Source organism: Nelumbo lutea, chromosome 3 (genome assembly GCF_056320005.1).
Source record: "Nelumbo lutea isolate HS-2025 chromosome 3, American lotus-T2T, whole genome shotgun sequence".
NCBI classification, from domain to species: domain Eukaryota; kingdom Viridiplantae; phylum Streptophyta; class Magnoliopsida; order Proteales; family Nelumbonaceae; genus Nelumbo; species Nelumbo lutea.
The window spans coordinates 15,586,416-15,603,640 of record NC_142686.1 but is presented as its reverse complement, the minus strand read 5'-3'; the positions used below and the strand labels follow the sequence as shown (position 1 = coordinate 15,603,640).

The 17,225-nt window shown below is 37.6% G+C and overlaps 1 protein-coding gene across 1 annotated transcript; it reads right to left on the bottom strand.

Moving 5' to 3' along the window:
* Positions 1-2,397: 2,397 nt before the first annotated feature.
* On the bottom strand, positions 2,398-16,799 carry LOC148863157 (granule-bound starch synthase 2, chloroplastic/amyloplastic-like). The gene is made up of 7 exons (XM_088976255.1): positions 15,958-16,799; positions 13,152-13,789; positions 12,171-12,273; positions 11,439-11,549; positions 10,763-10,807; positions 6,696-6,869; positions 2,398-3,864 (listed from the first exon to the last, which is right to left on the bottom strand). Exons 1-7 carry the CDS (start codon positions 16,318-16,320, stop codon positions 2,908-2,910), a joined length of 2,391 nt encoding a protein of 796 aa, XP_088832381.1. The 5' UTR covers positions 16,321-16,799; the 3' UTR covers positions 2,398-2,907.
* Between the last annotated feature and the right edge of the window lie 426 nt (positions 16,800-17,225).

The window sequence follows — 17,225 nt, the reverse complement described above, 5'->3', positions numbered from 1 at the left end:
GGTCACAAAAGCCAAAAGGGTATCCTGTGTCCATTGGGTTCACAAGAAAGTGTCCATTAGAGGTCACAAAAGGATATCATGCTTTTTCCAATGAAATACGTATAGAAAGTGCCCATCAGAGATGGATATGGCATTTTGAATTTAAAACAGAAGGGCATCATGTCATGTGCACATGGAGGGGTTACGGGCAAATGCTGCAGCTGTACCAGGCCAGAGATATGAATTCCATTATTTTAGTGCAATATAGAATCTCGAGCTCATTTGCATAATAATTAAAACAGGTTTCAAGCAGTGGTATGGAAAATGGGCCATTGCCTATTTAACTTCACATAAACCCTGTACTGTCCTCTCACCTCAAAGCGGATAGCACATTGCTTCTAATATATAGTAGGGCTACCAGTGGTTTTGTCCCAATTAAAAGTTTTCGTTGGACTGGACGGGTCCAATCCAAAATCGATCCATTGACACCCTTTAGCGTCACAAGCAAACAAATGCTGCAATTGTCATAGCCGGCAAAAGATATGAACTCCATTACTTTAATGCAATGTAAAATCTCGACCTCAGTAGCATAATAAAACAGGTTTGAATATGTACTATGCCAAATGGGCCATTGCCTATTTAACCTCACATACTGTCCCCACCTCAAAGTCTCCATCAACACGACTAACCCATTAACCAATTGGATTGGGTTCAATTCGATCCAAACTGAATGAAACATTAAAATTACATGAAAAATCTAAAAAATTATAAAAATATATTATAAATTCCATAATAATATCAAATCACATAAAAATATAGAAAATGAGAGAAATAAAACCTAGTGGAAAAATAAATTCATCATCACATGTATCAGTTCTGCAACAGATATTTTGAACTGAGTGACGTTGTGATGCTAAAAGTATCTCAGGGGAGGGATACTTTGCACAGGTAATGGGGCATGGATCATGTTGGACCAACCCTCGAAGTATCTCAGGAAAAAAAAGCATGGCCTGACTTGACCCATGGGCTGGTATGGCACAATCCATACTTTGCACAGGCTGCACGTGGGCCATGTCATGCTGACCTAGCATGGCCCAATTTACATCTCTAATTGAACAGACCGTTAGATAATTGAAAGATCTATGTTAAAGAATTCAAAGTTCAAACCATGACAGCAATAAAATGATACTTGTCATTAGATTTGAATCTTAAATTACCATCCTTTAGATCGGAATCTTAGTCTTTTTACCAATAAGGACCTTAAAATTTATTAATTAAACCTATTATATGATATGAACTGTGACCCCCCCCCTTTTGAATTGGCATGCATCCCATTCAACCCCAAGTGAGTGAGAGGCTAAGATTTCTCCCTTATCACTTTTATCATATGAAAAACTTTGAAAAGCAAACCCCATATGTAACTGCATCATGAATACCCTTGAACATGGGTGAATCGGGTATTACTCTGTTTGGTAGAAGGTAATTTATAACTCTAAACAATGCACAATATATGGTAGTAGACCAGTAAAGTTGTAGTGCTATTGGTCTTTAGTTCCAAGACTCGTGCTTTTAAAGCTCAAAAGCACAAATTCCAAACACTCAAAATAGTTTTTGGCTTATATTTGTGATATGGTGTGGTGTGGTCCGTGTTTGTATAAATGGCATCTCTCTCTGTATGGATCCAAGGACGGAAGAGATATCCACCACCACCAGAGACAACGTCTCTCTCTCTCTCTCTCTCTCTCTCTTTCCTATCTATATGTGTTGTTGTTATCTCAGACGAAGTTTAAATTATTGATATGGTCGGTTCTCAGTTCTGGGTCTGCATTTTGAGTACCCATTACAATAGGGTTGTCATTGGTTTTGCCTATTCTAACTTGACTATGACCCAAGTAGCTAACAATGATAAGAAACTTGGCAACATTCCATACATGTTTATTATGATCTACTTCATATAAACTAGATATCTAAAATTAAGAGGATCTCCGACGGACTGACCCACGACAACTCTACCCTGATGAGATCGCAACCGAGAACATTATAAGCATTGAGGATCCCTTCGCAATGCAAATGCCCACCATCTTGCCAGCTGGAAGCAGGTGTTGAGTGTTGACACACTCAAAGTCCCAAATCTTAAGCCGATATTCTTCTTACTCTAGCGAGTCCAATAAATAAATGGTCAAAACCTAAATCATATTACTTGAGCTACATGGCTTACTGATACAGAAACCAGTTTAGGCATCGTCTAGGTGCATGCTAGCTACATTCACTATTTGCATTCAACTTATACCATCTTGCTGTTCATTGATCGCCCTGGATAAACCATGCATTATTGATATGGCTGAACTTGCAATGCATTCATTTAATTTTATTTTCATTAAATATCTTTATCACCAATAAAGGAACAAGCAATCAGTGTAAGACAGAAGCCATCTTATCTTCTCCTTGGTTTATAAGTGATAAGAAACACTGGATCACAACGCAAATCAACATCTTAACCCACAGAAAATACTGAAATATGTATCATTGACAATCAACAAACAATAATTGTGCAACGTGTATCAAACTATGGACCAAAGATAATACATTCACAAAATAACAAAAAATTACAGTTGTAGGAGTTTAACAGCCGGGCATAGAGGCTTGTCATGCTGTTGCTCATCACAAATGAACTAGGAAAGCAACTGGATTTTCTGCAGGTATTTTTAACTCAGTGAGTGGTCCTTGCAATAGAGGTGCCTTTGCCTTCGTGTTATTTTAGAACAGCATGAGAAAGAAATAGTGTGCAGCATTCACCAAGAAACCATCATCTGCATCTCTCTTGGAAGAAGCATGAGGCTTCAAGCATATATTGTCTCCAGATATATTGACCTAAAAGAAAAATAGAAGCCCCATAAACTTGAAACTGCAGCTCTTATGTTCAAAGAATCACCACTGATACTTTGCAGCAACAAGAACTTCCTCGTACTTCTGAGCAGCATTGTCCCAGCTTAGGTCTTGCATCATTCCACGTCTTTGGATCCCTTCCCAGCTCTTCTTGTACTCCCGATAAGTAAGCAAGCAGTTTCCTAGTGCGTCTATCAGTTTATGTGCTTCTGCCCTGTCAAACGTCCAGCCAAACCCTGTCTCATTGAATGGATCAAACTGCTGCACAGTATCTCTCAGTCCTCCAACAGCATGTACTACAGGAACTGTCCCATAGTTCATTGCATAAAGCTGGTTCAATCCACAAGGTTCAAATCTAGAAGGCATGAGCAGGATGTCTGCACCTGCAGTTATCCGGTGAGCTGTTTTCACAGAGAAACCAACCCAACCCCGGACTTTGTCATGGTGTTGGCTCTCAAATTGTCTGAGCATCTGTTCCAGGTCAGGTCTCCCAGTACCCAACATGACTAGCTGCACATCCTGGCCCACCATCCAAGGAATAGCCTCGGCAATGAGATCAACACCTTTCTGATGGTCCAGCCTTCCAATGAATCCAATCAGAGGGACATTCTCATGAACGGGAAGGCCAAACTCCTTTTGTAGAGCTGCCTTGCACTGGGGCTTTCCAGTCTGTAGAGTCTCCAAGGAGTAATTAGTGTAGCCATCAGATGTAAGGTGAACATCAAACAGTGGGCTCCACTCTTTCATATCAATCCCATTCACGATGCCCCTTAGTTTCCAATCATTCTCATTTATGATTTGATGGAGACCCCAACCACCTTCTGAAGTTTTCAGCTCCCAGGAATAACCATGGCTCACAGTAACTACACGATCTGCTGCTTTCAAACCAGCTGCAAAGATATTGAAGTGTTCACCGCCAATAGGGTCATCCAATTTGAAATGGTTTAGGTAGTCTTCTGGAAGATCCACATAATGAAAATCATCTACTGGACCACGACCCTGGATGAAAAATATAGATCAGTACTTGACCGGGAGAGGCTTTTGTTTATGCAAGGGAATTATTGACCTTACTCGTGATATAGTGATGCTATGATACTTAGATACCTATACAACGGTTCCGTATCCATCACCTTGTCCAGCCATGCCCTTGCTATATATGGGCAACATAGCACTAATGCAATGGATTGAGTCTGACACTAAGGCTATGTCTGGTTTGAGGGAAAAAGCAGGGAAAGGAAGGGAAACCGATACATGTTTTGTAAAGGTTTCCCTACCTTTCCCTTCCTTTCCTTACTTTTTCCTTCAAACCAAACACAGCCCAAGAGTTGTATGTACCTCTAGCTTTGAGTATAATATGCTAGATTGAACCTTCCCTTTTCCATTCAAACACTTCAAGTACCAATCATCAGAATTCATCAATTCTGTGTTTGTTTTGATAGAAAAATAAGAGAGGAATAGAAAGTTGGGGGAAATTTCTCAAGTAATTTCACAAAAATTCCAAAGAACATGACCTCAACTTTCTGTTTCTCTTATTTTCTATCAAACCAAAGGCAGCCTAAGTTCCACCCAACAACCTTTACTCAAATTTGATCATCTATAGAATCAGGCTAATAACCATTCACAGCCCCTAGTCAATGTGAAGTGACTTGGTTGTTTTGTCAGTTGAAAGAAATTGAATGACAAAATGACCGAATAAATGTGTGTGTGTATGTATGTATGTATACACATTTATCAGGCCATAAAAACTACAATAAAATACTCAGAAAATCTTCACAGGCGTACTTTATTTGATTGGTGTTCAACCTCAACCAAATTCAAGATTCAAAATTTTCAGAGGTCCTCATTAAATCTATATCAAGCTTTTAGTTTATAAACTGGCAATCTCTTTTTTTTTTTTTTTGAGAAAAGGCAAGGAAATTTATTCCAGAAAAAGAAAAACATAAAGTACAACAAGCCAGCAGAGGAAAATCCTTGCTGGAAAGGATCAAGACCCCCAGAAGACTACATCTTGCAACAACCCCCTCACAGATAGACCCTGAAACCCCTTAGACAAAGAGACCCACGACCCTACTCTTCCTAGAGATTCAGATTGCTTAATCAGCTCATCCACATTCTTTCTTTTATTACAGAATACCCTTCTAATCCTCCCAAGCCAGAGTCCAAATAATTGCAACAGGAGCGAAGGGACCAAGCAAATACCTCTTCATTGTCCTGGGCATCACTCAGCTCACTCCAGGATCTTTTAATCAGGAATTTGGTTACTGACATCTGAAACTGATAACCCTACTCACATTGAGGCATTAATCAAGCAATTTTGATCTCAATTTTTTCTTACAAGAAATTAGATAGCACTATTTTTTTGGGGAGGAGTTGATTGTAAATTTTTCTGTTTTAAAGTAGTTGAATGAATTAATAATCTTACTTATCAAAATAAAGTAACACAGAATAAATAAATTATACTTTTCTTAACTTTATGTGAAAATATAATTACTTATTAAGTTCTTAAAAATTAAAAAAAACAGGAGAAATGGTTTTGTTTATTTTGTTTCTGTGTTATGCTTTAGTTTGTGCTCTGTTTACAGTATACTGTGGGTGTTGTAGGGTGGTTAAGCCAAGTGACTTTGGTCCTTGCTTTGTGTGGTACTGTGGTCCATCTGTGTTTTTTGGGGCCTCTTCAATAAATAAATAAATAAAAATAGGAGAAATAATTCTTGAACCAACTAACCAACCAACCCTAAAGACCAAACTGAACCTTTGCTTGCTAAAAGGGGAAATGGGGAAATGATAGTGGAGGTATGGAGCCAAGCAGATGTTGCACGTGTGGGACAGCCTCAGAGGATGCAGAGGCATTTATGCATCCTCTGCAAGCTTGCAAGAATGGGTTGGGGGGAAAGCTTTGGGGTGCTGGAAATTAAAGGGTCCAAGAAAGGGAAATCTCTATTGTTAATTTTTGTTTCCCAAACGACCTGAAATCTCTATTGTGGTGCTGGAAGTTAAAGGGTCCAAGAAAGGGAAAGTCTTGTGGAAAGTAATTCCGACAGCAGTGATTCGGTCTTTATGGACGGAGAAAAATAGGAGAATTTTTTAAAATAAACATAATACAGTAGTTACAATATTAAAAGGCTTATCGGGCAGAATATACTCATGGGCTGCAGTTCACAGACAGCTAAAGGATTTACCTTTCAACTCTTTTTTTTTATTCAAGGATTTTTTTTATCTATATCTGCAGTGCAATCGGCTTCTCAGTTTTTCCCCTGTTTCAAATTCTTTTTGATCAGGGCCTTGTATATTTTGTTTTGTTTTCTTTTCATACATTACCTTTCTCTCAAAAAAACTCCCTTTTCCCAAGAAATTCTTGAGTAAATAAATTATGTTTTTCTTAACTTTATGTAAAATATAATTACCTTTTGAAGTTCTTCAAAGTTAAAACTAGGAGAAATCATTCTTGAACCAACCAACCAGCCCCAAAGACCAAACTGACCTTTCTTTTCATATTAACCTCCCTTTCTTCTGGGTTTACATTCTCTTAACCCAGTAAAACTAACAAGAAGGATGGTCTGAAGTTTAAACGTTTTCCCAGGTCAATGAACCTGATTATAAAATGGAGTGCTTTTAGGTTATATATTCCCAGGATGAACCCAAAGCTCATCCGTGTTTAAAAGGACTTTGACTCTGATTTCACATTTTGGGTGTTGGACCAAGAAAATACAAGAGAATAAGTTATGTGAAAGAATCAGGTTGATCAACCTTTTCAATTTAACAAAATATGAACAGTTAGTATTGATCAGGTATAGCTTATATAGCCAAATCCTAAGCAAACAAGAACAAACCTGGTGTGCTATATTGTGGATCACAAGAATGGAGCGGGTATATTTCATCACACCATGATCACGGTAGTATGCCTTCAGATAGACTGGTAATAATGCAGTGTGCCAATCATTTGCAATGAAAACCAAATTTCCATCTCCATAGCAAACCCCACCACATGGGACATGCCAAGGAACCTGAAAACAACTTAAGATGTCAATTTCATGAAATACCCACAGGCATGGGTTGTGACCTTGAATGTGGTCAAGTGGCATCATCCCCTTGTCAACAAATAGAATTCCAACCAAATTGCGTGTATTACATACAGCAATATCTTTATTAAACATCATGAAATACACTTCAAGTTTTACCTATTATTGTAAATCACTTTCTACATATAACATTAATGTATTGGAAAATGTGCTCGGAAGACAAGATTAAGTGAAGAGAGAATTCCAATGGAGAAGCAGATGAGAAGAAATTCCCTTTAGCATAGTAGAATTTGGTCTGCAAACTGAAAGAAGGGGAGCCTTGGGCTATGTCCTATTAGCATCATGAAGAAGGATATTTCTTGGAGATGGCTTTGATGCTTTGTTAAGAAATTTGTAGCTTACAGAAGAGTCACTGATTGATAATATGAGGCTACCCATCTTGATTGGGATTCAAATCAGGTGGAAATTATGGTCAGGTGCAAATAACATTCAAAAGGTAGCTGAAGACTTTAAGAAGCTTATTCTTTTCAATGACAGTAATGATCAAAGAATTAAGATGGGCAGGATGCATAAGCATGGAGACAATTACATTAAGATTTTCTTAAGCTAAACTTGAGTCAAGTTGGTGGCTGATAAGGATGCCATCAATGTTTTTGTTTTTTCAATCAATGAAGTTTCATTGAATTGGTTGCTGTGGAGATAGTCTGTGATTTCATGATTGTTAGGGAATGTTAATTGGGAAATTAAATTCTAAGCAGTTTCCTCTCTATTCCCAACGGGATGACTTGGAATTTGGAATGTTGTCTTGATACTGGTGGTATATTCCCAGTGATGTTTTCACTGGGCATAAGGGCCTTTCCTGCAAGATACATTTGGAGTTTCCAAATTCCAACTGAAGTTGCATTCTTCATGTTCTGAAGCTTTCTTAGATAAAACCCTCATACTTATCATCTCATCTCCTGCAATCTGAAATCCAAAATGTTGTGCTCTATGTACCGAAGAGAGGAGGATTTGTGTCCCATCTTCTTCATTGTCCTTTCGTGCTTCAGGTGTGGTGTCATAGAAGTTTGGCATTAAAGGGTTAGTCCAGAAAACACAATGGAACTGATTCCTACTGGGACAGCTTATAGCTTCACTGGGAAAGAAAGAATTCTATGGGATCTTCTCTCCTTCGTGATGTGCCAGATGATTTGGGAGCAAATTCAGTGATTGATATTTTTCAAACTACAAGTATGAAGGTGGATGGATTAATGTCTTAACTCTTAAGTCTTAAGCACATTATATTTTATGAATTATGACATTTCAGATTCAATCCAATGCAGCTTCAAATGGATCCCTAGGTGTTTAAATCTTCTGACAGATGCTTTAGATAAAAATAGGTTGGGAAGGGATATGTTGTATAGTGCAAATTCTTATCCTCTATATTGAGTGGGCTTTTTTTTGGAAACCCCTATTTGGACATCTCCTCATGCATCCTTTTGTTTTGAATGAAAGTTACCTTATTTCAAAAAAAGAAAAAAAAAAGGAAGTTCTAGGGCTCTTAATGACATGGAAAGGGATACAACACCAGGTTCAAATAGCTTTCGTATGATCCTTTATAGCCAGTTGGACATTTCTGAAAACTGATACAATTAAGTCTGATAGTGGCATTTGGACAGTGTACATAATGCTGCATTCATTTCTTTAATCCCTAAGAAAGTATGGGTAGAAGAAGAGGTCACGTGAAAGGTGTAGTTAACAATTTGTCAGAACTTTCCAGGGAGATTTTGCAGAAGGGAGCAAATCCTAGATGATGAGCACATCTTAGGTTAGTTTTCGAATTCTCATTATCTGAAGCAGAATTCTGAGGTCTCATGTGCTTTTCTTTTTTTTTTTTTGATCAGTGGGTCTCATGTGCAAAGTGGATTTAGAATAAGTTTATGATTGTATTGGTTGGAGTTTCCTTGTCAGTCTTGGTCCTCATGGACCTTGGAGCCAAATGAAAAAAAAAAAAGGGTTGAGGTTTGCGTTAGTATAGTTATCTTCTTTTCTCATCAATGGTTCCTCTAGGGATTTTTTTACAAGTTAAAAGGGCCTTTGGCAATGGGACCCTTCTCCCTCATTTTTTTTTTCTTTTTGTGGAAACTTTTAGCATGATAATGGAAAGAAAAGTGAGTTTTGTTTAATCTCTTCATTAAGGAGGGTTCCCCCATTATTTCTAATTTCTCACCTTCAAAATTCTTATGACACCTTGGTTTTCCTTGGTCACTCTACTTCCCAAAGTCAGAAATCTTAGGTCATTTTTCACTGCCTTGATGCAGTATCTGACCTTACTATCATCATCTGATAAGGTACAACGTTAAGATTTGGTTATTATGAACTCCATCTCCTTGAGTTATATGTGATAATCATGGGGTGCACAGTGGCTTTTCCTCTAAGCATAAAGCAAGATTTAGAGCAAGCTCAGGAGCTGGCCATTGAAAGAATGGACTCTAATCTCATTGGTTTGAAGAGGAGGCATCTTTCTATTGAAGTTTTAATTACTTTTATGGTATTATTAAGAGTTCTTTGCTAGCATCTGGGTTTTAGTATTCCTGTCTCCTTAAAATGGATCTGGTGTGACTTTCACACCCGTGCTGCAGATAAGTTACTGAAAATGCCTTGAAAAAGGAATTTTTTTTTAGAAAACCTCTTTGAACAAGGCCTCTCCTGTAATGGGTGTATCCTATGTAAAGCTAACGGTGAGAATCGTTACCACTTTCTAATCTCCTACCCACTTGTTGCAGGCCCTTGGAAAAGGTTATTTGTACTTTTTGGTTGCAGATGATCTTTGCACTTGCAGGTCAGTAGCCTTTTTGACCCTACAACATTCAGATGGTTGAAAAGGAAGGGCAGGATTTTATGGAGATCAGGAGATGTGCTAGGGTTGTAGTAGTGGTTTGGATAGTATGGAATGAGGGAAGTACCAGAATCTTTAACGACAAGGAAGGGAGTGATGAGGTTATTTGGGAATGCATCTTAAGTAGGACTATACATTGGGCCAAAACTGTGGATTTATTTCCTCAGTTCTTATTTGGTGATATCTAGAAGAATTGGGAATCTGTAGCAAAAAGTTTAGAGATTAAGGTTAGGCCTTGTTCTACTTGGGTACCCTCCTGAAGCATGGTTCATAAAGCTAAATTTTGATGGAAGCAGCCTTGAAAATCCTGGGCCTTCAGGAATTGGGGCATGTTTAAGAATGCAGAAAGGCAAATAATTTCTTTGTATTCAGGTTCTGTAGGAGTGGGAGACTCCATACATGCTGAGTTGCAAACCGTATTGCAAGGAGCACAGTTTGCTAGAGAGCTGAACATGGACAGATTGATAATTGGAGGGGGCTCAAAGCGTTGGATGACTGACAGATCCAGAAACTATTTTTGGACTTACAGGGAATCTGTGAAAAGGTTTAAATGGTTAATTGCAAACATGACTGTAAGGGTTCTTTGGCAAAGGAGATTGGCCAATGAGATAGCTGATTACTTAGCTACGTTTGGGTACATAGGGAGCATTTGTTTTGGGCTCAATTGTAATCTCATTTGTAATGTAATTGAGGCTGCATCTCGTGCCCCTCTATGGGAAGCCTCTCATTGTATAAGTTGCTATTTGATCTTATTAATAAAACTCTTCTTGCAACAACTGTCTAATGAAACAAAAATTAATATGCAAGGAATCATAAAACCTATATTCCAGATAATATAGATGGTCTGCTAGCACATGCTTAATGAGACCTAATACCTAGGATATGCTATGGCTTCTGGTAATATATTATTTGTTCTACAAGTGTGACACGATATTAAGACTGACATCTGCCAACAGGGATCTATCAGTAAAGATTTAAGTGATGTGTCCATAAATTATACCTCCACAGCAGCCTTGCAGAACAAAACCATGCGTTTTAAAATATCCTGCGCTTTATAAGAAATTAAAATATGTTAAATGAAAAAGCTTAAAAACAAACAATGAGAATATTCACAATTAATATAATAATAGACAAGTATACATTTTGATATTTACCCTCAGTTCAGGAGGAATGCAAATACAAATATGTACAGTGCAAATACAAGGTCTAGAAATACCACATTCAAGGTTTTGCACTGTACATATTTGTATGAAGTGGTTGATAATAGAAACCCACCAGTTGACATGTTCAACCTATAAAATCTCTTACTGCTATCAGATGGACAGTTGACAATAACTGTGCAATCAATTACAATCCTGGAAGGGCATGAATGTCTTACATGCATAGTTCAGGGAGAGAGATTAGATGTCATATATCGAGGCATGGATTTAGATATATTTTAGTCCAGATATTCTTTACAAAGAGGTATCAAATTCTGGATCTTCCCCTCTCTACCCATTCCACATGTATGACTGACATCTGTGCACTTTGTTGCACTAAGAATTTAAACTAACATTTTCCATCTTGATGACTAGAAGTCATAAGAAATTAAAAGTACACATTTAACTAAAGTTAAAATAAAATGGTAATGAACTTTATCTTAGAATCAGGCAATCAATAGGATGCACATTTGTTACCTCTCGGCTTCCCCCATATATATTGTTCTCAATATTGCGAAACATAGGGATGTCCATGAAAACAAAGTCCACACCATCAATGTAGGCTTGGAAGAAATTTACCTCCACATCCTGCATGGTTGAAAGGTTTAACACACTTGTAATAAAATTGAAGTCATTACAAAGCTACAAGTAGTTGTCAAGGTGTTGCTATGGTGGGTCCTAGGTGATGACGAGGAAATAAGGTGCTTTTCCATGATTGACATAATTAAACATACATACATATATATAACATTTAATTTTTATATGTATAGTTTTTTTATTTTTATAGGAAATTTGGCTCATAGTCGAGCTCGAGCCAAGCCGAATTCGAGCTCAAGTCTCTAGCTCAAATCGAGCTCATCTGTTTTAGCAAGATGAGCTCAAATAGCTAGATATTCAGGTTTACTTGCCTCGAATCCACCCCTAAAATCAGTCTAGGGTGGCAAATAGCCTTTGATTGTCCACTCAAAAACGAGCCCCCCCACCCCACATATTAACAGATCAGGTGCTTAACCCTATGTATATCTCTCTAGGCCAAGGCTGCTTTTTTTTCCCCTTCTATGCATCTCTACAACATTGAGAAAAACAAGGGATTCAACCATTTTTTCATTACATTTGATGAATCCATATCTATTCACGTTGGTTCCTTGAAAACAATAGTTACAACACCATATAAAAGTCAAGTTGTAGCTGAGTGATGCTGAAGCGCACCTGTCCATCCACCTTATACCTCTTGCGAACTCCTATATCTTGGGCTTCAGCATAGTTACCATACCGTGGTGCCACAACCTGAGGCAAGAAAAATAAGAACAATAATTAATCAATGCACTTTCTTTTGGTTTAACTTAACAAGGAACTAATTAGCTCTCAATTGTTTGAGCTTCTAAGAACTGAGGTGATCAGACAGGAAACTCAACAGTTATGAACTAGTTGTTAGATCCTAAAAATTAACCATTAGAAAGGCTACAAGTCTTGACAATTTCAGTATGTTGAGAGAACAAACAAGAAACTGTCAGATTCGGACCAGTCCAGACTTAATGGCCCAAACAGATTGGATTGGACCTGGTAATGAACCAATATCTGGTCCATTGACACAAGATAAGAGTACGGATGTCAATGAACCAGGTTTGGGTTGGACCCGGTCTAAATTAAAGCCAACTTGAACAGATTGGACGGTCCAGACATTGAATTTGACCAGTCCAGAACTGTCCAAAGCATTCATCAGATTGGATTGGACCTGGCCCATCCCTAATGGACTTATATTGAACCGGCTTGGGTTGGACCAAAATCTGGTCCATTGACAGCCCTAGTGAAGGGTGGGGGAGCATTTGAGGTGCCTGAATCATACAATCAAAAGACATTTGACTGTTCACCCAGTGACTACATTCAATTTCCCCACTCTTGGGGAAATGAATTGCACTTGAAAGTACAGAATAAAAGAATCACTCAGAAAGTATAGACAATTTTCCTTTTATGTATAACAAAATAAAATCTGAAAACAAAAAAAGTCAAACTATTATTTTCTGGTACAAGGGTGACAGAATGGAGTTTGGATCTTGTCCCAACAGCCATGCAGCCATGCATTGGGAACATCTCCTTTGTCCTTCATGGTGAGATGCTCCTGATTTACAGCTGTAATGGCTGTTGGGAGTTGGGATCCTGTGTTGGGACCAGATTCAGACTCAACAGAACGTGATCTGAGAAGCAAAACTATCCTTAAAATAAGTTGCTTTCATATGTGGAATTTGTTTCAGAGTTCTTATTAGAAACATACCCGTCTTTGACCAAGGAGCGCATTCTGCAGCTACCAATATGATATTCATGACATTAGCCCCAGCCAAAGGAGGTGTATTTACAGTTTCATCCTCAGAAACTAGATTAGCTTCACTGCTTACATCATCTTTTAAACTTGATTCTACCAACTCCTCAGTGCTTTCATCTTTTAGATCATACTTAGAGGTTTTCAATAGAAACGATGGCACTGTATCAGACTGAACTGTTGTTAAACTAGTTTCTTTGAACTCTTTGGAGGAATCTATATCTAAAGAAACCTTTTCAGGAGATAAATTTCTTCCATTTCCTTGCTCTTCTTCACTAAAACTTCCATTGACATCAACATCTGGGGTTTCTGACATCCCAACTGCAGTTGCTTGGGTGTAGCTCTTGGAATGAATATCATTAGCATATTTTCCATTAGTACTGCCAGCAACAGTTGAAGCAAGATCTTGTACTGGAAACGAATTATCAGTCCCATTATAAGAGTCTAAATCTTCTTCAATGTTGAGTTTGATATTTTTAATAGATGAAACAAGTTTCCTCCTTTCTGCAATCTGGATACATATAAGGAAGTTAAAACCAGGTATTCAATAGAAGTAGAAACAAGTATCATTTGGCCTTCATAACTGGATAATCAGTTGACCTTATAAAAAGAATATAGAAGTATCTCTATCATCATTTCCATAGATTGGAGCAGTGAATCTACTTGGCCCCGACCCATTTACATAATAAAGTAGGATTTCGTATGATATGATACAAAGAAACACAGAGCAGGCTATGCAGAAATAAATGCCCGCACCTTACACACACATGTGCTAATTTCGTAGTCTACACTGCAAGTAGTATGTGATAAATAATTGATGTTATTTTTTTAGGCAATTTCTTAGTTTTCCCAAACCATGTGCTAATTTCTTGTTCGTCATCAGTTAATATTTTCATGTACTTTATTTCTTTGTTTTGAGATATTTTGTTATTTTGTTGCCTTTTGAGATTTAATTATTTATAGCATGCACTTATTCTTGGACTCAGAATAATTTTTCTGTTGTCTTCCACTTTGTTAGGAGGCATACTGAGGATTGCAGATATAATATAGTGCTTCTTTCTTTGAGTATTCAAAAACTTGGTCAAACTCTTGTTATGCAACCTTTGTAATTTCTATAGGAATCATTGCTAACTCTTTCTATATTGTTATTTTGGATTTGTTGAACTCTTTGAAATTCATGTTTAAAGGATTTCTATATTGTTAGCTTTAGAAGCACAAAAATCTGCTGAAATTTTCTTATCAAATGTGAAATGTCATCTTTTTGTCTTTTGATCTTGCAAGAGACCAAAGTTCTTTGGCCACATATTTACCAAATGCACCCTAACACTAAATATTTCAGGTTTCTTAGTTTGTGATTTGAGGAAAAAGGTTTATTGTTGTTGGATTCATGTAGTGGATCCATACTCATCTTCTCGTTCTATTTTGAATCTGCAATAGCTGTTGGATTCAAGTAGCTGACTCATACTCATACTCAAGAGCTGTTTATAAATAAGAGGTGGAAGCTGTTGGAATGGGCCTATGAATTTTGTACTCTACTCATCCCTGTTGATCTTTATACCCATAAATCTTCAGCTACCTGTTGCGTCGCATGTTCTCCTTTTGTGCTGATGCCTTCTCATGAATGGATGAGGTTGACTTTGTTTTCTCATTATTTATTTGTTAAGTGCAATTTAATGAAAGGAATTCATTTTCATTTATTGTAAATGCACTACAATCTGTAACTGATGATGACTCACTTGGTCTATCCAATGCAGTAACTGTAATTCAATCATACTTTATATTAGGCCCAATTTCTGAAACAGGAGTTTATAAAATCTTGCCAATTGTGAACCCTGCATACACTAGATTGAGAACCACTGATTTTAGCTATTGCTTTTCCTATCAACTGTAGGTTAGATCAATAACATTAGATGTCTAGGTTTAGAAGCCTGTTGTCTTCAATTTGTTCCATGCTTTCGGTAATGAATACTGCATTTCTGTGTGGGAGGAATTGTTCATTTTATTTTCTTCTCTTTTTATGTAATATATATCTTCTATATATTAGTTTGTTCATTCCAGCAGAGACCGGGATTTGAATCCCCAGAACTTTTATTATTTTTTTCTTTATTTTTTATTCTCCCAATTACTCAGCATTATTCGCCCATGCTGAGCACAGGCGCCCCTTGCTAGTTATCTTTAAAGTGGTTCTAATTATATGGGCAAGGCAAAAGGCAGACTACCATTCAACTCATTGATTTATTCTATCCTGAAGACTTTGCAGGAGATCTCAGTTCATGAGAAAAAGTAAAGAAATGACAAAAAGAAAGAAAAAAAGAACAAAAGAACCTAGGAGGCTAGAAGAGAGGTTTAAGTTTTAGTAAATGAGGATTTCAAGTGGGTGAGCAAGGTTCAAATCTTGGAAACAGCCTCGCTGTACTGTATGTGCAGAGGTAAAGCTGCGTACATCTATCCCTACCAAGACTCCGCATTGGCGGGAGCCTCGTACACTGGGCTGCCCTTTTAAATAAAGATTTCAACTGAAAACAGTACAGGCTGATTATACTCGAAAGCATCAACAAGAATATGCAATGAATGTAAACAAAAGAAAATTTCCACTTCAAAGAGGTGCTTTCCACAAATAAGAGAAAGAAGAAAAGAAATACCTGTTTTGTATCAAATAAAAGAAAAATAAAGAAATACCTGCTGAAGTAGATCCTTTTGCATAGCAAGAACTTTCTTGCTCTTCTCTATTGTAGCCTGAAGAGTATCCACCGAATCATCACTATCTTTTCCTTCTACAGAGTCCTTTCCCACCGCTCTCGTGCAGTTACTCCTCCGAGGTTTCGCTCTACCATACACATTTAGCATTTTCTTCCAATTGCAAGCTAACCCGGGAAAAGCTTCTCCTTCGACAGCATTGGGAAACCCAAATTTTGAGTTGTTTAAACCAGAATCAAGAGAATATCTTCCTCGAGGGGAGGAAGAAACAAAGCGAAGCCGAGGTAGAATAGAGTTTTCCATCGTAGTCTCCACCGGTAAAGAAAGAGAGAGAAAAGAAGTCATTCTTGTGTTTGCCTTAGTGTTTGTGATAACCTAACAAGATTTGAGGACTTGATGAAAACCTAAGAAGCCAAATGGAGACTGAAAGAAACCCAGATGATGAAATGAAGGTTAAACAGAAAGCAGTAGAGGGCTTTGAGAATTACGACGAAGCTAATTGGGGATAACAAGTTTGAAGGATACACAGTTGAGTGAAAATGTGGCGATTGCAGAGTACATAAGCAGAGGCAATGGAGGTGTGAGTTGGAACTGGCAATGGAGGTATGAGTTGGAACTGGCAATGGAGGAGCAAGAAACCATGGAGGACGGGCGAAAACAGTTGTTGGTGTTAAAGGAATTATTCACTGTTGAATTCTGTTACAATGGACCCCACTGATTGGAAAATCATGGAGATTTTGAGGTTGAGATTGATTGAGAATTGCACAATAACTTAATGCCAGATTTTCGGAATACGGAACGAGCGGCCGACATCAAACCCCAACAATAGTAAAAACTCCAGAAGAAACACGTGGAAAAACAGAGGAAGCAGAGACCAGAGCACCGTCTTCTCTTACATGGCACCGTGGTCATTACTGGGCCTGGCCCATAAATTTGGAAGCCCATGAATAATATTAGGGGAATATAAGAATTGCTATTAGGTTGAATTTGGCATTCCTTATTTTTAGGATTTATCTCATTGATTTTTTTAACTGTAAAAAGTAGATAAGTCCTTAAATAAGGAATGCCAAACTCAGCCTTATCTCCTATTTACTATTAAAATATTCCTTTTAAAATATGAACATTGAATTTTTAACTGTAAAAAGAAGATAAATCCTTAAAATAAGAAATATCAAATGCACCCTAAAATCCCGATCGTTCGAAAGAATAGTTATCGTCACTAGTAAGTAGTGAAGTGATAACATATTTGG